Consider the following 19699-nt stretch of genomic DNA (forward strand, 5'->3'; position numbering starts at 1 on the left):
AGTGCTTGAGAGACCCTATGCAATGCCAGGGATGGATCAGGCAAGCAAGGCAAGCGCCCGACATGCTCTACTATCACTCTGGCCTCACCCTTCTCTTATAATTGCATGGGTGAGGGGCACACACCCCTTCGTGCTCAGTAGCTACTCCTGGCAATACTCAGGGGCCATGCAGTGCAGGGTCTCTCTTGCTTGCTCGCTCTCGCTCTCGCTCTCTCTGTGTGTGTGTTTTCTCTCTCTTCTCTCTGTTTCTATGTTTTTCCCTCTTTTTTTTTTTAACTCACCGTGAATTACAACTATTCATGATGGGTTTCAGGCACACAATGTTTCAACAAGGATCCCTTACTAGTCTCCACTTCCCTGCACCCCCATTGCCTCCCGCCCACAAGGCTTTGCCTTTCTTTTCCTTTTCCTTTTCTTCTTCTCTCTCTCTCTCTCTCTCTCCCTCCCTCCCTCTCTCCCTCCCTCCCTCCCTCCCTCTCTCTCTCCCTCCCTCCCTCCCTCTCTCTCTCTCCCTCCCTCCCTCCCTCCCTCTCTCTGTCTCTCTTTTTGGGTCATACCAGCGATGCTCTTCTCAGGTTCTTTTCTCCATTTTTTTGGGGCCCTTTGGGTATATTATAATTTTAGCTTTTTTAAAAAAAATTTAAGGGAAAGTACTGGGGATAGAACCAGGACCTGATTGTTCACTGATTTTAGGTTTGTATAGTAGCAGCAGCAAAAATGTTAACATTCTCCTTAGACACTTCCCTATGAACCACTCTGACGGTTGCCGAGCTTTTGTGGTTTCCAATAAATTTTGAGTTTTTTTTATCTCTATGAAAAATGTTTCTGGACTCCTGAGAGGAATTACACTGACTCCATAGATGGTGGGATGGCACAGACATTTTATTTTTTTAATTGAATATCTGTGAGATAGACCATTACAAAGCTGTTCATAATTGGGTTTCAGTCATACAATGATCCAGCACCCATTCCTCCACCAGTGCACATTTCCCACCCCCAACACCCCCTGTTTCCCTCCCACCAGCCCCCAAAACCCCCACACCCTCAGTCTCCCCCTATGGAAGGCACTTTCCTTCCTGCTCTCTCTCTTCTCTTCCTTTTGTGCATTGTGGTTTGCAATACAGGTGCTAAGAGGTCATAGTTCAGGGCATTCAGTATTTTTATCGGGATGATAAGACTGGAGTAGCTTCTTAACTGGGTGGCAGCTTTGGGGTGTGGATGTGACTGCCGAAGCTTCCAGAAGTACAGGGAGGTGGGAGGGAGGTAGCCCATCCAGACCCCGAGAAAGCCTGGAGATTTCAGTCACAAAAACCTACATACCGAATTTTCAGCAGACTATGTCTTGGTGAGTCCCTCATGAGACGGTGGAGTCAGGCAAAGGGTTTGGCAGCGATTGTGGATTGTGAGAGCAAGCAGCTGCCAAGGGACTCTGCTCGGGTGGGCCCCAGGCTCACCCCCCTCCCCCCCCATTTACCCTAGACTGTTCAGCCATGCGCAGGTCCAAGATTAACTACAGTTTCTGATCTCTTTCGAGATTTATTTATGGGTCTCTGAAGTAAGGCCGGTAGTAGAGCTTGCATGGTGGTGCTGGAGTTGGTTCGTGGGGGTGAATGCCAGTGCTTCCAGGAGTATTAGGAAGGGTAACAGGTAGCCCTCCCCACTCAGAGAAAGCCTGGGAATTTCAGGGGACAGATATTTTAATGGTATATTAATTCTTCCAATTCGCAAAAATGGTGTGTTTTTCTATTGGCTTTTGTCTTCTTTTGTTTCTTTCATCCAAGTCAGGTTGTTTTCAGTGTACAGCCCAAACCATTCTTCCCCCAATTTGGGGGGGACGTTTTGTTCCTCATGGCCTTTTGATCATGATGTTAGCTGTCAGTCTTTGTTTACTGAGCTACATCCCTTCCCTACCAAGTTTGTTGAGAGGTTTAGTTTGCTTTGGGCTTTGGGGGCCACTCCGTATCAGTATGCAGTATCAGGGATGGAACTGGGGCAGGCACCCGAATCCCATTTTGATCTTTGATATTTAATATAAAATATTGACTTAAAATATTATCTCTAGCATTCTCCACCTTGCAGATTGGCCCACATCTCGACCTGAGACCTGAGGTGTGTGGTGTCTCCCGTTTTTCCCTTCTGGTGGAGCCCATGCTCGCTCGCTTGCTCTCACTCTCCCTCTCCTTTCCTCCCTCCCTCCCTCCCCTCATATTTCCCTAAATAAATTTCTCTAAATAAAACTTTTACTTCAGTAAAAATTAAGTATTTTGGGGGGCTGGAGCAATAGCACTGCAGGTAGGGCGTTTGCCTTGTATGCGACCGACCCAGGTTCGATTCACAGCATCCCATAGGGTCCCCCGAGCACCACCAGGAGCAATTCCTGAGCACAGAACCAGGAATAACCCCTGAGCATTGCCAGGTGTGACCCAAAAGCAAAAAATGATAATAATAAATAACATAAAATAAGTATTTTTTTTCTACATTACTCCTTTGCACTCAGAGTAAATGCCTCACTCCCCCCTCTTCCTGGTTCATCTCTGATCGTTGTTCTGACATTTCCCCAGCGATATCGGGACCCAGGGAGCACTCCCAGTGACACTCAGCCAGCTTGGTGCTCTGGCCTGGCTGTGCTGGGGGCCATCAGGGCTGCACCTGGGGGAGCAGGGGCAGGGTCGGAATCACATGGCGCCAAGAATCAAACTTGGGTCCTACTGCCCGCAAGCCAAGCCCTGTGCTCCAGCCCTTTGAGCGCTTTCCTTGGCCTCCTGCTGTCTTGGAACCCTCCCCAGCCGCGGAACAGGCCTGGGTTAGCCTGCTGGAAATGAGACACATCACCCGTTTCTCCCCGCCACCCAGCCAGAGCCACCCCACTGACCACAGCAGCTGCAGGTCTGCACGGGAGCCCAGCCAAGACCCACAAATCATCCCTGCGTTCAAACTGATCTACCGGGTCACATAAGCAATTGATTTTGTTTGTTGGTTTTGATTATGTTTGCCTGAAGGGGTCTCCCAAGCAGTGCTCAGGGGGTCCCAGTCTGAGGGCCTGGGGATACAATGTGGCTTGTGTTCTGCAGTGCGGGGGTGGGCAGGAGGGGGGTATCCAGGCCACCCTCGGGGGACGGATGCTGTTCGGGGATGGAACTGGGGCAGGCTCCTGAGCCCCATACGAGCTCTCCAGCCCACAGCTCTTGTCTTAAGCCACTACATTTGTCTGGTTTTTCTTTTTAAGGGGACACAGTGGCTCCCAAGCAGTGCTCAGTGGTCCCGGGGCCACTCCCAGTGGTACTCAGTCACCTGGGCCGACAGCTCACTGCTCCAGCCTGCAGTATGGGGACCACAAGGGCTGTGCCTGCAATACTCAAAGGCCACACCTGGCAGTGCCTGAGGCCTCCAGGGGCTACAGCAGCGATGTTTGGGGGGTGCCTGGGTACTGGGAATCGAACCAGGATCGACTCAACATTTCATGTGCTCCTGAGCCCTGAGGCATCTCCCCGGCCTGGGGTTTGGTTTTCTTAAGCAGCAATGATGAGCTGGTAGAGAATCACTCAGCACACCTGGCGGGAGGCAGCGGGGGGGCCAGGGGTAGGTGTCAAGGGCTCCTGAGAAGGTCCAAGGCAGAAGGGAGAGGGAGGACAAAGGAACCAAACAAGTGAGACAATGCCACCCCATGCCCAGGGGCAGCTGGGGCTGTTTCCACTTGGGGCACCGCCCGCCAGCCTCTGCCCCCCTCCACGTGCCGCGGCTCCCAAGGGCTCACAGGGAAAGAACCTCGCAGAGCAACCAGGCCGCGTGGCAGCCTGCTGTCCCCTACGTTAGTCTTTCTAAACAGCTCTCACAAAGTTGTTTTTTTTTTTTGGGGGGGGGTGTGGTGGGAGTGGGTGGGTGCACACCTGGTGATGCTCAACGGTTACTTCTGGCTCAGTGCTCAGAGGACTCTATGGGGTGCCGGGGATTGACCCTGGGCTGGGGATTGACCCTGCATGCAAAGCAAGTGCCCTGCCTGCTATCCTATCTCCAGGCCCTCTTATCAAGTCTTTCTACAATGGAGCCACGCTGATCCCAGAATCCCGGATGGAGTACAGGGGGTGGGGCGGGGGGCAGAGGCGGGCAGGAGGCTGGGGCACGAGCGGACGAGGAGGAGGTGGTGAGAAGGAAGGACTCCAGCATGTGTGCGCATCTGTCTGCTGAGGGCCAGGCCCCACGGCAGTGGGGAGGCCGTCTGGGCCCTGGGGTTACAGCCTCAGTAGCCCAGGCCCCCAGACAGACACGGCCCCAGGTACCCAGCGTGACTAGCCTCCCTAGGTCCAGAGCCAGACCATTCTAGAACTGGGGGGCCAGGAGGAGAAGGGGAGAGAGCAGAGCCCCCGGCCCTGAGCAAGAGGAACCGCAGGAGGCCAGTCCCCATGAGGCTCTGGGGTTCAGGAGGGGGGAACAAGGGTGAGAGAAGAAGCTGTCTCGGCCCTGGGGTTCAGGTTCTTGTTCCGAGTCCTGGAGGCAAATGGAGCCACTGAGGTCAAGTGGCACCTCCGGAGCTGCTGCTCCCAGCGGGAATTCAGGATCTGCGGGGAGGGGAGGGGAGAAAGGTGGCCCTGAGGGCCAAGACCCTCTATCCTCCACCCACCACCCCCTAACCCACTGCCCATACGCCCCACCCACCACGTGTGCACGCGCACACACACAGGGGGCCTTCATGTCTCCGTGTCCCACCCCAGGGTTGACAGCCAAACAGCGCCCCCTACAGGTTGTGTCTCATTTCCGCACTGACCCATCTGCAAACAAGTCCCTTCAGCAGGGGACAGGGGACAGGAGGGGCAGCCAGTGGGCAGCGGGTGAGGTGCCCCCCCCAAGCCCCCGCCTACTCTGGGCGTGCAGGACAGCTCGTGGGCTTCAAGGCGGCTCCTGGGCTCCAGCTGCATCCTCGAGGCGCCGGGAACAAGGGTGGAGTGCGGGTCCTACCGGCACAGTGGGCAGGATCAGGGGGCAGGGTGCAATTGAGGCTGGGGGAGGGTGTGCTTGAATGGAAAAGAGGGGGCAAAAGACCTCACCCCTCCAACCCCCCTCCCCACTGTAGCTCACTCACCTCCTGGGCCTGACTCGGGAGCAGTGCCTGGGGCAGACTCCATAGGGTGAGCACTGGGCCGTGAGTGCACTCCACGGCGGCCGTCTTTGGGCCTGAACAGAGGATGGGGGGTGAATATCTCTGGGAGGGGCCCCAGCGTGGCCAGCCCCGGGTCCTTCCCCTGCACCTCACTCTTCCCAGCTCCCTTCCTGTGGGGCTCCTGGTGGGGGTGAGGGGGGCCGAATTCCACCCGCACTGGAGGGTCTTCCCACCTCAGGGCTGCCAGCAGGCTCTCCCTGTCCTGGCGTGTCCCACAAGCCTCCGGCACCCTCCAGATGTTGGTATCACTTGAATTCCACAGAGGGGTGCCCACCCCCACAGGCGCAGCCCCCAAAGGTAACTGCACCTGTGCTCCCTACCGTGGCTGCTGCCCCCAAGTGACACCAAGTCATGCCTGCCTGCCGGTACCCCGCCTCCCCAAGCCCCACCCCTTCTTTACCAGCTTTGAAACAGTCTCCCCGCCTGCCCATAGCAGCCCTCTGTGGGTGGGGGGGAGGCAGAGAGCTAATACTGGGATTAAGGCACTTCCTTTGCGTGTGGCCAACAATCCCCAGCACTGCATATGGTCCCCCGAGTACAGAGCCTGGTGCAGGCCCTGAGCACCACTGGGTGTGGTCCCCAAACTACAAAAACGGGGCCAGAGCAATAGAGCAGGTAGGTGTTTGCCTTACACGTGGCCAATCCAGGTCCGATCCCAAGCATCCCATATGGCCCCCAGAACCTACAAGAGTGATTCCTGAGCGCAGAAGCCCTGAGCATGCCAAGCGTGGCCCCAAACCCTCCCAAAACAACAAAAACAGAACAGAAACCCTCCTTGAGCAGAGACACGTGGCACTGGCTGTGCGCGGAGGCTATAAGCTCTATCCCCAGCACCTCCCCAGCAGGGCTAGACTGTTCCATGCTAGGGCAGGGCAATGAAGCTAGGGCTGAAGAGGGAGAAGGCTCCACGCTGGGGACAGAACTCAGGTCCCTGAGCATTGCAAGGTCAGAGGCATCTCCCCAGCCCCAGGTGCATCTTTTGATAACAGCAATTAAGGGGAAAGTCAGTAGTAGGGCTGGAGAGAGAGGGCCAGGACTAAGGCGCTTGCATCCCCACCACCCAGGTTCAGGTCCCACCATTGCATATGGTTTCCCGAGCACCACCAAGAGTCAGTCCTGAGCACAGAGCCAGGAATAAGCCCTGAGCACCACCAGGTGTGGCCTAACCACCCCCCACGTCAAAATTAAATAATCCACAAAAAATCCCTATACGTGGGGCTGGGGAGCTAGTACAGAGGGCAGGGTGCTTGCCTTGCACATTGCCAACCTGGGTTTGGTCCTGGGCACACCCTATGGTTCCCCTAGCACCTAATTAAACAGAGTCAGGAGTAAGTCCTGAGCACCACTGGGTATGGCCCAAAGACAAACAAAAAAAACCCTGTATGTTTATAAACTCAAAAATGTACTTCTAGAGGGGCTGGAGTGATAGCACAGCAGGTAGGGCGTTTGCCTTGCACGCAGCCGATCCGGGTTCAATTCCCAGCATCCCGTGTGGTCCCCTGAGCACCGCCAGGAGTAACTCCTGAGTGCAAAGCCAGGAGGTAACCCCTGTGCATTGCCGGGTGTGACCCAAAAAGCAAAAAAAAAAAAAAAAAGAAGAAGAAGTACTTCTAGAGCTGGAGAGCGAGAGAGAGCTCATCTCCAGCACCACTGGGTCCCCTGAACACTAGCAGGCCCAACCCCTAAGCACTGAGCCAGGAATGGCCCCTGAGCATTGCTGAGCATGGCCCCCAAACCAAAAATAAAAAACTAAGATATCCCATACAGTTTCTACTCCGACCCATGAGCTATTCAGAAGTCTACTTTTGTGGAGGACTGGAGCGATAGCACAGTGGGTAGGCATTTGCCTTGCACATGGCTGACCCGGGTTCAATTCCTCCGTCCCTCTCAGAGAGCCCGGCAAGCTACCGAGAGTATCCCGCCTGCACGGCAGAGCCTGGCAAGCTACCCGTGGCGTATTCGATATGCCAAAAACAGTAACAACAAGTCTCACAATGGAGACGTTACTGGTGCCCACTCGAGCAAATCGATGAACAGGATGACAGTGCAGTGCTACTTTTGTGGAAGGACCCTCTCAAGTAGTGCTCAGGGAGTCTGGGGCCATCCCCTAGGGATACTTGGTCAAGCTGACTAGCTAGTTCCGTGTTCAGGCCCTGCTGGGGCCACTCGGTGCCCTCTCTCCCTCCGCATGCAGAGGGCACTCCCAAGGTCGGGCACAGGCAAGGGCAAGGACAAGGCCACTGCCTGGTAGGAGGGAAGGAGGCTGGACAGGAGGGCGGGAGTGCAGTCATGAAGGTGGCGGCAGTGGCCCGGCTGTTGGCGCGGACACCAGAGGGCCTCCTGCTCTGGCCTTCTTCCCCTCCCATCTCTCTGCACCCAAGGGCAGCACCTAAGCACCCCACTGTAGCTGGCTCTGCCTGGCAGAGCTGTGGGGTGCAGGAACCCTGGCGCAGGGCCAGTCACCCGCAGGGCCTACCGGCTGCACGTGACGGCCCGCTGGGAGCCACAGAAGCACCATCGCGGGCGGCGGCGGCAGCACCAGGCCAGGCCCACCCCGGGCAGCAGGGGCAGCAGGAAACTCAGGCTCACGGCCAGCAGGAAGGAGGCTCCACCTGCATCCGCAGAGGACAGGGCAGGAGGCTGAGTCCCCAGCCGGCAGGCCACCCTGGCGCCTCCCCACTGTCCCCCCGCCCACCGGCCTACTTTCAGGCTTCACCGGGCCACTGTCCACGCTGCCGCCGGCCCCCGGCTTATCGCAGTAGGGTGGTGCCCAGCCGGGCGCGCAGTGGCAGTGCTGGTGGCTGTTGCAGACCTGCAAAGGAGAGACAGGAGGGTCCCAGGACATCAGTGCTCGGGGCTCTCCTCCCCATCTTTTCGGCCACTCACCCCGTGATCGTGGCAGGAGGCCAGGCAGCGCTCCAGCTCCTGGAAGGTGGCATTCTGGCAGTGGTTGTCCTGGCACACCTGGGGGCAGGGTGATGGGCACCGGAAGTGAGGGAAGCCGAGGTTTGGCCTCCTGGACCAGATGGGTAGGAAGGAAGGTCAAGCTCACCATTCTAGGACCACAAGGGGTGCCGGGCTCTACCACACCCAGGTCAGGCAGGTCCAGCTGGGCACCAGACAGCACCAAAGCGCCCCTGCAGGACATGTCCCGGCCACCTAAGTGAACGGTGGCGTCCACGGGCACGGTGTAGGGCAGGAGAGGGCCGGGCTCCCCGCCCTGGCACTGGAGCCTCCCACACTGAGCATCCCTGGAGACCAAGAGGAAGGAGGTCGAAGAGCTTGCGGGGGCGTCGGCAGGGGGAGTTCCCTTATGCCCCACTTCGCTCCCCAGTGACCCCTTCCCTCGGCTCCTCTCATACCTCTGTGAGCAGGGCACAAAGCCGCCTGCGCCATCCGGGCCACAGTTCCCGTGGGCGTCTCCCGCGGAGTTCACCGCCTGGAAACAGGCCGGTGGGGCCGGGCGCGAGCCTGAGCGAGCAAAGCGTAGGACTGAGGGACATCGGGACCCGGGTCAATCCCCGCTCCCTATACCCGCCCCAGAACATCTTCCGGGCAGGGGAAAGCTAAGCCCACCCGAGGGTGGCGCCGTCTCACCTGCGCCCCAGAGCTGCTGGCACTGCTGCGCCAGTGTGGGGCACGCGCCGTTCCAGCAGTAACCGCGGCCGCTGGCGCACGGCGACCCGTCCAGCAGATACGTGTCCCGGGGGCAGTAGGGGGAGGTGCCCGTGCAGAACTCCGGGAGGTCGCAGTCGCCCGCAGCTCGGCGGCACAGCGCGCCAGCCGGCTTTAGCTAACGCCAGGCCCGGGTAGAGAGGGAGAACCGACGGCGGGCCGACGGGAAAAGGGCAGTGAGGCACCCGCACGCGCCGTCGGAGGAGGCGGGAGGGCCACGCGGATCCAGCACCCGCGGTGGGCCCGGGGGGCGCCAATCAGCCAAGCAAGATCCACCAGCCGGCGCCCGAGAGCCCCGCGCGCTCACCAGGCACCGCGCGCAGCAGTCTCCGTGCGTGCACTGGGCCCCCGCACGCCGAGAGCAGTTGTGGGCCAGGCAGCAGGGGTCGGGGCACTCCTAGGGCGGGAGACACACGGAGGGAGCCGGTGAGGGTGCAGCGCCCAGACCCCGTGGGAAAGGGACATGAGGAAGGCTTGGCCCAGCCCCACCTCCACTTCCCTGACCTGGCCGCAGTCGCACTCCTCGCCCTCCTCCACGAAGCCGTTCCCGCAGCGCGCGGGCGTCTCCAGGAGCCCCGAGTCGGGCGCGTTGGAGAGACACGCGCCGCCCCCCTTGCGGTAGAAGGCGCGCAGCTGGCGGCGGCTGCAGGCGCTGAACACGCGCGGGAACGGGTGCCTAGGGGCGGGAGAGCGTCTGGGGCGGGGACCGCCGCCCCCTGCGGGCCTCCGACCGCCCCCTCCGCCCCCACCGCCCCCTCTCCGCCCCGCAGCCCCAGCGGCTCGGCCACGCGGCGGCTCCAAGCATGGGAGGCAGAGCCCGGGGAGGCCGGGTGGCCGGGCCAAGACCTAAGCGACCAGAGCCCAGGTCGAAGCCCAGGTCAAACCACCTGCAGGCGCGGTCACTGCAGCGGTGGGCGTCACCCCCCGCCCCCCGGAGGTGCGAAAGTCCCCCTCGCTCTGTCCCCTTTTCCCGGGCTCAGACGCAGTCGCCAGGGCCGCCCCCGCTTCACAGACGGACCCCGTGGTCGCCGCCATCACGCAGCCGCCCTGCTCCGCCGAGGCCTCGGCGCAGCAGCCGTCGGGGTCGTGGCTGATGCCCAGGCTGTGGCCGATCTCGTGGGCCATGGTGGCCGCAGCGCCCAGGGGGAGCTCAGAGTGGTCCTGGAGAGGGGAGCGGAGGGGGCCGTCACCATGGGCCGCGGGGACGCCTCGGGCCCCGTGGCTCCCGCGCTGACCCCGGGCGCGCTCACCATGCTCACACCTCCAGAGCTCAGGGCGCCGCACATGCCCTCGACGGGCGCCAGGCCCACGGTGGCACCCAGGAAAGCGCGACCCCTGGGGGGTGCAGCGTGGTGAGACCGGAGGCGGGACTAGGGCGGGACCCTGGGTGGGCGGGGCGGGGGCGGGGCCTTGGTCCTGCGCGGAGCGGGGGGGGCCTGGAGGGGCGGGGCCTGAAGGGCGGGAAGGTTGGGCGGAACCATGGGCGGGGCCTGGGGGTGGGCGGAACTAAAAAGGCCGGTAATGAGAGGAACTAGGAGGGAGGTGAATGGGGCGGAGTCGGGGGCGGGTCCTAGGGCAGGTCCTGCAGGGCACGGGTGGGGCATGGGGCGGGGCATTGATGAATTGGGTGGGGTGGGCGGGGCATGGGGTGGTGAATGGAGCTACACTGGGGGGCGGGGCCAGGACGTCGGGCCCACCCGCTCAGAACCCGCGCGTGGTCAGAGGACCCACGTGAGCAGCTGGGCCGAATCGTGCGGATGCCGCGCCCACAGACCCCGGCGCCACTGCAGGAAAGCCCACAGCGTGGCATTAGCGTCCGGCGTGACGCGACTCTGGTCCTGTTCAGTCCACACTTCCAGGCCTGTCAGCGCCACCTGAATGTCCAGAGTTCGGAGAATCTGGGGGCGCGGGGTGGTGGTGGGGTGGGACTGAAGCCGAGGAACAGTCCTGAGATTTCCTGTATCTCTGGGCTTTCCTCCTCTGGGCATCCTCCCCGGCCCCAAGCCAAGTGCCTCCTGCCAGGACCTGCCCAGTCCGTTTCCATCACTCCCACTAAGGCCCCATTCCCAACCTGGTCCACATAGCTGGCGACCTCCAAGAGGCGCTGCTTGGTGCGGTTCAAATTCCGATCCAGGACCAAGAACTGGAAAGACAGCAGTGTCTCGGACTGAGGGGCTGCTCTGCCCCAGTATTCTCCCCCTCCCTCCAAGCCCCCTGAGTCTCCTCTCACCAGGGTGTGGTCAGCTACCAGATATAGCTCCAGATATCTCCGGCTCTTGAGCACTTCTCTCCTTTCCTGGGAAGAGGCAAGGGTGACCCTGAGTGGCGGGCTGCTGCATTGGCCCCTTCAGGAGGCCCAATTCCTGAAAGAACAGCGTTCCTTCAGAATTGTGCTAAAATCTCTTTCTTCTTCCTCCAGATAGAAACCTCAGGTCAGAACACCTGAACATTCCTGTAACTACTGATCTGAAGTTTGATCAACATTGCATTCCCATGCCCACCCCTGCCAGGGCCCCTGACCCTGATCAGGGTGTCCCAGGAAACACTGGCCGTGTCCTCTTTGTTCTCCAGACCCTCGTGGCCACAGGCCCCATTCCAGCCGGGCAGTTGCTGGGTTCGGAAGATCCTGTGGGTGAAGAAATCCTCCGAGTTCCTGGCCGGCCAGGGGTGCACATAATAGCTGACATTGCTGCCCAGTGAGATCAGACCTCTAGGACACAGAGGGGCACAGAGGAGAATGTGAGGGGGCTACTCCCCCAGCCCAGCCCCAACCCCCTCCCCCAGAGCCCCTCACCTTGTCCCAGAGCAGGTGCTGAGGACTACCCAGGAATCGGGGAGGCCCCTCACTCGCCCACGATAGTGGCAGTGATCCTGAAGAACAGGGGTCCAGCCTCAAATTTCAGCCAGGGCTGAAGAGGGTGGGGCAAGAGAGAGGGCATGGGGCATTGGACTGGTCTTACACTCTCTTTCAAAACATGAGGAGAGAGGCAGGCAGGAATAGTGGGGAGCTTGTGGGGGCACCCCTCACCCTGTCTTCAGAGCCCCTGGGAGTATCTCACCGTGTAGTGGGGGCGCAGCACCACGGGCTGCCCAGCTGAGCTGTAGTGGGTTTCTGTGTATCCTGGGGCCAGCAGCCTGCTGGGAGGGGGTGTTGGAGGAATCGCCCAATCCATCCCTGTCTCCTCCAGGATGCCCTCCTGCCTCCCTCTCTCAGTGCTCAGGAGCATCTCTGAGCCAGGCATCAGGCAATAGAGACTGTTGCTCAGCTCAGAAACTCTTGGGCAAATGGTGGAGGGCAGGAAGAAGCCTGGCTGATGGTTCACTGTGGAAGCTGAGTGTAGGGAACCCAGGTGGGAGCGGGAACAGAGGAAGAGTTTATGGTCCTTAAGGGGCACGGATGTGGCTCAACCATAAAGCACATGCCCTGCACCTGGGTTTGATACATAGTCACACATTCACACACATACATATGTGTTCACACTACATACACATGCACGTGTGCGCAAACATACACATGCACACACATATATACTTATGCATAACACACATCAACACACATACACATACACATGCACATTCATAACCTGTACATGTACACACGCACATAGACACACACACATGCACTCACATATATACACAAGACACACTAACAACATGCACATACACACTCATATGTGCACACATGCACATACCATATACACAAACACATGTACTCACATATACATGAATACACATACAAACACACATACTCATGCACACATGCATATACACATATTCATATACTCAGGCATTTATACATTCACATGTACACACACATGCACACATACACACAGCACAAACTCACAGAATGCAACATGTACACACTTATACACATGCACACATGCACACACACATGCACATGCACTCACACACACACATGTACACATACACACCCTTATGCACATATTCACAAATGCACATGTACACACTTGTACACAGAGCCCACAGAGACAGTAGATAAATTAGTAGATTAGGGTGATAGAAGCCAGGCAGGAGAGGGTTCAAGAGATACAGCCTAAGAATGGGGGGAGGTCAAAGAACTATACTGAACCCTGCCTGCTGCCTAGCCTTACTGGGCACCTGGTCAGCGCTCAACCCTCCAGCCTACCTCTCTGAATCCAAGATCTCCCCCATTGCCTCTGGCCCTCAGACACCACTGACCCTCAAGGAAGTCTCCCACTGCTTCCTGACGTAACACAATCCCTCCTGACCACCTGAGCAGAGATTCCCCCTGCCCCCCGCCCCACAGAGCCCGTCCTCCCCATGAGTCCAGGAACCCCTCCACTAATGACTCCATCTCTGTGCCTCACTCACCGGGATCCTGCCACTGAAACAGATCAATCACCGATCTATGACCTTTCAAGAAAGAAAACCCTTTGCACCCCTCTCCCCTACCCCCAACCCCCCCCACACACACACACCTGATGTCCGTTCTCCCCTCACCGCCCCAGCTCCCTCCACCTTTCCCAGTCTTGTTACTCTGACTCCAAGAATAGCTGATGGGGTCACCCCATTTAATTCATGGAAACAATAAGCTCTGAAGAAACTAGGGTACGTGGGGCGGGTGGAGTTTGACTCGGGAGGGGAGAATGAAACGTGTGGAATGTTGACACGGGTGCCTGGGAAGACACGACTGTGGAAAATCCTACTTGGCGAAATTAAACCCTTCGGGGTGGTTTCCGGGCTCTGTGCTCTCTCCTGGACACCCCGCCCCAAACAGTTCTGGGCTCAGTACACAAGGGCCATCTGTGAGCTGTTTCCACAGACTCCCCGAATTCATTTCCCACAAGCTCCCCTTTAGGCAGACCAGACAAGCTGTGCCCGAACTTTTGTGGTCACTGTACCTTGGTCCCTGCCATCCCCTCTGCCTGGAGCGCCCGCCCATCCCTGCTGGGTTCTCTCCTGCCTCGGCACCCCTGTGAGACCATGGGGACATGCTCCCTTATTCCCAGGCTGCCAAGATGTTCTTGAGTACAGGATGAGAGTTGTGCCTCCCGTAAGGCAGTCCGGCCTCAACAGTCCACCCGAGCCCCCGCAAAGGACTCAGGCATGGGCCGGGGTGGCCCTCCCTGCCATCTGCACCTCCTCAAGACCTACAGTCCAGTTGGCCTCCCTTGTGGGTCTCCTGTCAGTCCCCCTGCTAGGGCCAAGCCCTGTCCCCTGGTCCCCATGCCCTGCCCCACGGGGAGAGGGTTCTTGGCCCAGAACCCCTTTCTGGTCTGGAACTCACCTGTTCCTCTCCAGCTCCAACAGGAGCTCCTGGCCTTCCACCTGAACGGCCACCAGCCCCGCGTCCAGCCCTGGGACCTGAGCAAGAGGGGGGCAGAGCTGAGATGCCAGCTCTGCGGCTCCTGCCTGACAGGGAGCACTGGGCAGGTGCCGCTGATAGGCAAGGGAGTTTGGGGAGGGAGAGGCGGGGGGACAAGGTCATGCAGCCACCTCACCATCTGTCCCCCAAACACAGAGACAAAAATGTGTTTAGTCTCAGGGTGTTGGTGGCCATGTGCTGCATGCCGCATGCCGCGAGGGGCACCCCCCCATTCTGCCTAGATTTGAGCTCCAGCCAGGTCTCAGCCTGCCCGGGGGCCACCCCCGTGTCTGACTCTCTCCCCTCCTCCAAGCAGACGACAGTCCTGGCGACAGCTTGCCACTGCCTGGACGCTGGGGTTCTGTATCGGGAGCTCAGTTCTTTATTTGGGGGTGGGAGGTTGGGGCTTGGGGGCCCTGCCAGGAGGGGCTCCTCCTGGTTCTGTGCTCAGACATGACCCTTGGCAGTGCTCGGAGGACTACACTGGGTAGTACTGGGGGCTGAGCTCGGTTAGCCACCTGTGGGGCGAGCACTATCTCTCCAGCCCCAAATTGACATGGAATTTTATTTTATTTTGGGTTTAGGGCCCACACCTGGCAGGACACAAGGGCCACTCTCGATTCTGCATTCAGGAGTAACTCCTTGTGGTGCTCAAGGGCCAGACGTGGTGCCAGGAGTCGAACGGGAGTCAGCTGCGTGCAAGGCAAGCACCGTGCCCACCGCGCCATCTCTGTCCCTTGTTTCCGGACGTTGCCAGACCCCACTTCCTGTAGAATTCAGACTCACTGCCCCCACTCCAATCTGACAAACTGCCCCTTCCCCCAATTTTCCTTGGTCCCCAGATGATCCATCCCACACCTGCTTCACTGAACCCACAAAGTAAACGTCCTGAGCTTTGAGTGGAAGGGTGACCCCAAGCTGGCCTCTCCTTCCTCTCCCCTTCTATGCCTCTGCTGCCCCTCCCCGAGATAATCTGCCCCTCCGTGTAGGAAGTACTCCCCCTTGGGTTCTGGAGAGCAGCTGCCTCTTCAAAGCAAAGGCCCCGCCTTTGCCTCCCGCCATGCACTGAGCTGGGCCACGGGCCAGGGGGCTCCGAGGGGGAGAGAGGGGCTCTTTCTCTGCAGGTGGGGAGCAGGCAGCTCCAGACCCCCACTCCACAGCCCCGGGCCCCCAGGGCATGAGCTCATGTGGCCAGAATGCCACTCGCTTGATTGCAAAGAGATCCGCGGGCAGGGAAAGGCTGAGCCCAGCTGGCCGAGGTGGGGAGGCGGGGATGGCTGGCTCCCCGCTCCCCTGCCAGGCCGCCTCTCCCCTACACCCCTGCAGCCTGGCCTGCCTTGCTTCGTGCTCGCATCCCCTTGCTCTGAGCCCCCTCCCTGACCCTGAATGTAGGTGTCCCCTGTTTCTAAGACAGGACTCCCTGCGTCCCGTCTGCCGTCTTCACTTGGCAGGAGTCCAGGGGGTGGGCAGGCCTTGAGGTGGGGCCAGGCTCACCAGGGATTCCCTGCGGGTCACCTCCTGGCCAGAATAAGAATCAAGTCACAGGCAGGGGGCACCCAGCCTGGACCCAGCCTCTCCTCTGCCGGGGACCCTCCTGTGTTAGACTCAGGATCCCAGGGGCCTGGGACCACCCCCCCCTCCCCGCCGAGGATCCTAGGTTGGGAGTTGCTGGGCCTGTACCCCTGATTTGCCCATCCTGTCTTTGCATGAGAATTCAATCTAATGGGGCTGGAGCGACCATAGAGTGGGCAGGGCACTTGCCTTGCGCCCAGCCAACTCAGGTTCAATACCCGGCACCACACATGGTCCCCCGAGCCCCAGAAGGAGTGATCCCTGAGCACAGAGCCAGGAGTGATCCCTGAGCACCAGTGGTTGTGGCCCCAAACATAACAAAAGCAGGACGAGGAGGGACTTCTAGGTTCGGGGGGTACTGGCCCATATCTGAGGTCTCTTAGGCCTCAACAAGTCTCAGGCTTTTAGGCTCAAGAGCTGCAGGGCCTTAAACAATTCCTCAGCCTTGTGGAATATCAGTCTGTCCATCTGTGAAATGGGCACACTGTGGAGCAGACACACACCGGGCACGGGTATTCGGGGTGGTTGGGCCCTAGGAGAAGGTAGAGTGTTCTGGAGAGACGAGGTGCAGAGGGACTTGCAGGAGGGGAGCGACCCTGTGCCCTGGCCAGGGTGGATTCTTCTACGCCAGCAAGCTAAGTGCTGGTCCCTCTGAGGCAGAACCTCGGGGAGGCCAGCTAGCGGTCTACAGGGCCATATGTGCTGGGAAACTCGGCAAAACGTTTTTTTAGTGTTTATCTTTTATTTTTTGTTTGATTTGTTTGGGGGCCACATTCATCAGTGTTCAGGGCTTACTCCTGAACACTGGTGCTCAGGGATCACCCCTGGCAAGGATCAGGGGACCCTGTGGGTTTCTGGGGATGGAACTCGGTCGGCAATGTGCCGGGTGAGTGCCTAAACCCCTGGACCATCTCTCTGGCTCTTTCATTTTTATTCTTTGGGCCACACCTGGCAGTACTGGGGCTCGCGGGTCTCTCACGGAAGGGCTTGGGGGGACTCCCTGCCCTGTGCACTCCGGCCCTTTCCCATGTTTCCCTGATGCACAGGGTGGGCGGAGGGTGGGAGAGCTCTAACCTTGCAGGCGGCTAACCCAGGTCTCACCCCTGGCACCTCATATGATCCCCCAAGAACCCCCCAGCAGGATCCATGAATGCAGAGCCTGGAGTAAGCGCTGAGTACCACCAGATGTGGCCCCCCCAGAAAAGAAAAACCCCCAAATTATTTATTTATTTTGGTTTTGGGTCCACGCCCAGCAGTGCTCAGGGCTGACTCCTGGCTCTGCACTCAGGAGCACCCCTGGCAAAGCTCGAGGACCTTCTGGGGTGTCAGGGATTGAGCCTGGGTCAGATGTGTGCCGGGCAAGTGCCTTACCTGCTACACTATATCTCTGGCCCAACCCCCTCCAATTTTTTTTTTTAACGTATACCAGTTCAAAACAGTGCTTGCTTTGCAGGCCAGCAACCTGCGCTTGATCCCCAGCACCCCATATGCCCCTCTAAGCACCTCCACTAGAGATTCCCGAGCACTGAGCAAGGAGTCAGCCCTGAGCACAGCTGAGCGTGGCCTCCAAACAAACAAAAAGCACAGATGGGCGGGTGTGTGGATAATTCTGGGAAGGGAGGGAATGGGGCAAGGAGGGCGGAGAGGAAGCCCTAAACGAGTTCCATGCGTGAGACTCACGCCCTGCGTCTCCATCCCCCAGCCCGCAGGGGGGGACCGAAAGGCGTGGTAGGTCTGGGGACCCGAGGACAGCGGAGAGGGGGCGAGAGGCTTCGAGCAGCTGGGCCCACAAAGGGGGTGAGGACGCAGGGGGCACTGACCGGCTCTCCCGCCGTGACCGCGCGGCCAGTCCGGCCATCCGGGACCCAGCGTAGCGTGACTGGCTCTCCAGAGCTGCTTCCTGGGTGAGGAGAGAGCACAGGGGAGGGGGGCAGAGGGGTAGGGTGTGAGACTCCTGCTGGGAGGCCGGCCAGGCCCCCCTGCAACACCCAGAGGTGGGCACCTGGGGGGCCTGCCTGGTAGAAGAGGCACCTGGGAAAAGACTCTTCGGCTGGGGACATTGTGGGAGCTCGCGTGACCTTGCCAGGGGGTGGCCCAGGGGGAAGCGGGACGAAGGGAGCAGCCCGGGGTATTTTTAGACCCAGAGGATGCTCCATGATCCCCGATCTCTGGGACAAACAGCAACCAGCAGCTGTCCGGGAGGGACATGGAGCCCAGGGCACTCCCTGAGGGCTTCCTGTAGGAGGCAGGGTGGGGAGGGGGTGCTTCCCAGACCCAGAAGCCCCCTTCTCCCCATGCCTGGGGGCAGGGGTGTGGAGAGGGCTAGCCTAAGTCTTCCCAGGCAGGGGCAGGCCTAGGGAGGGGGGTTGTTCCAGGAGGAATACCAGAGCCAAGCATTACTCAGAAGACAGCTGGAATGCTCCCCTGGAATGCTCCCAGCCCCCACCCCACCCCCCAGCCAGTCTCACCACACCCGCCGGTGGGAAGCAGATCTCAAGGCCTCTAGTCCAGGCCCTGGGGCCCTGGGGGAGGCCACTTCCCACCCTACCTTGCCCTGACCCAGCCCTGGCCCGAAGGGGCCCAGAGAGCACACGCCTATCTCCTCCCACAGACTCCATCATCAAAGGCCTGGCATACCGGCAGCTCCAGCAGCCCTCTGCTTCCAGGAAGCCTTCCTTGACTGAACAGCCACTGAGCACACAGGGGTGGGGGGACAGGAGTGCACAGCTCTGGAACAATTTCTCTGAGTGCTGTCTGCCCCCAGGCCCCCAGGGCTAGGAGAGGGTGTGCTTGTGTGTGGGGGGTGGGGAGGGCGGGGGAGTGCTGAGGGAGCCCCGTGCCCTGCATCTTGCTGGTTAGCACTGATAAGGGAAAGAAAGTCAGCAGGGGTGTGGGGGTGTCTAATGTTGGGGAGCACAGTCCCCCCTCTCAAGGGTCACTCACTGTGGCCAGACACCGGCCAGCCTGGGCAAGGAAGCCCCTGGGGGCCTGGGGGGCCTTTCCTTGGGGCCCAGAACAGAGACGGAGACTCCCCACGGCTAGGGGAAGCCCCCAGCCCACCCCCCGCCGCCAACCCTATCTGTCCCCTGGCCATTTGGAGTGGGGTCTGGGCATGGCCCTGTCCGCGCCTGGAGAGGCTCTCGGGGAAGGCGGGTGCGGAGCCTTCTCTGGGAGCCGCCCCGCTCTGCCTCACCAAACAAGGCAACCCACCGTCGGGAGCGCGAGGGTGGCGCGGGACTCCCGGGGGCTTCCCGCAGGACCCCTCGCAGGTGGATGAGACCTGGGGTGGCCAGAGGCGTGGAAGGGTCGGGTCCCTCTGCTTCACAGCAGCAGTGTGCCCGTGTGGACCCCCCACCCAAGGGCCGCCCAAGTTCAGCTGCTCCCAGGACTTCTGCCGGCCTGCGCCCCAAGCGTTTAGACCGTCCATCCCGGGTCTGGGACCGCGCCCGTCCCTGGGGACGCGCCCCCCCGCCCGCGTCCTCACCTTGAAACGACTCAGCGGGCCCAGGGAGCCGGAGGAGAGGCAGCAGCTGCAGCAGCAGCCCCGCGGGAGGCCCTCGGCATCTCGGGGACCCCCGGCCCATAGCTGCGAGCGCCTCAGCCTGCGAGCTGCCGCGCCGGCTCCGCCCCGGCCCGACCGGGCTGGACCGCGGCTGATCCCCGCCTCCCGACCCCGCACACCCGCCGGGCCCCGCCGGCCCACCCGCTCGGGATCCGCCGTGCACCCCGACCCCGCGCGCCCCAGCGTGGGGCCCCAGGACCACAGTGCCCGGCCAGCGGCCGTCTAGGGGCGCGGGGCGCGGGGGGACGCGGAGGGGGGGGATGCCTGGGGCCGCCTGGGGCGGGGAGGGAACAGGCGGCTGCGCCCCATCGCCGCGGGGAGAAGGGAGGGTGCCCTCGGGGCGAGAACCCTCCAGGGATGCGGGACAGAAAACGGGGTGCAGCTCCAC

General features: G+C 60.3%; 1 protein-coding gene across 1 annotated transcript; it reads right to left on the reverse strand.

The window, feature by feature from the left end:
- Nucleotides 1–4199: 4199 nt before the first annotated feature.
- ADAM33 (ADAM metallopeptidase domain 33) lies at nucleotides 4200–19333 on the reverse strand. The gene is made up of 23 exons (XM_055132140.1): nucleotides 19234–19333; nucleotides 18960–19029; nucleotides 17430–17529; nucleotides 14100–14176; nucleotides 11890–11968; nucleotides 11625–11701; nucleotides 11351–11540; nucleotides 11061–11126; nucleotides 10902–10973; nucleotides 10562–10728; nucleotides 10081–10165; nucleotides 9849–9991; nucleotides 9326–9506; nucleotides 9138–9224; nucleotides 8753–8948; nucleotides 8518–8626; nucleotides 8208–8406; nucleotides 8042–8119; nucleotides 7859–7967; nucleotides 7632–7767; nucleotides 5078–5169; nucleotides 4857–4949; nucleotides 4200–4556 (listed from the first exon to the last, which is right to left on the reverse strand). The coding sequence occupies exons 1-22, from the start codon at nucleotides 19331–19333 to the stop codon at nucleotides 4885–4887; spliced, it is 2478 nt and encodes an 825-aa protein (XP_054988115.1). The 3' UTR covers nucleotides 4200–4556; nucleotides 4857–4884.
- Between the last annotated feature and the right edge of the window lie 366 nt (nucleotides 19334–19699).

This window comes from Sorex araneus, chromosome 3, assembly GCF_027595985.1.
Source record: "Sorex araneus isolate mSorAra2 chromosome 3, mSorAra2.pri, whole genome shotgun sequence".
NCBI lineage: Eukaryota > Metazoa > Chordata > Mammalia > Eulipotyphla > Soricidae > Sorex > Sorex araneus.

Coding starts and splice junctions, on each gene's coding strand:
- ADAM33 (XM_055132140.1), bottom strand. CDS start 19,333: ATGGGCCGGGGGTCCCCGAGATGCCGAGGGCCTCCCGCGGGGCTGCTG. Junction 19,030..19,233: donor GCCCGCTGAGTCGTTTCAAG/GTGAGGACGCGG, acceptor TGGCCACCCCAG/GTCTCATCCACCTGCGAGGG. Junction 10,974..11,060: donor TGGTAGCTGACCACACCCTG/GTGAGAGGAGAC, acceptor CTGTCTTTCCAG/TTCTTGGTCCTGGATCGGAA.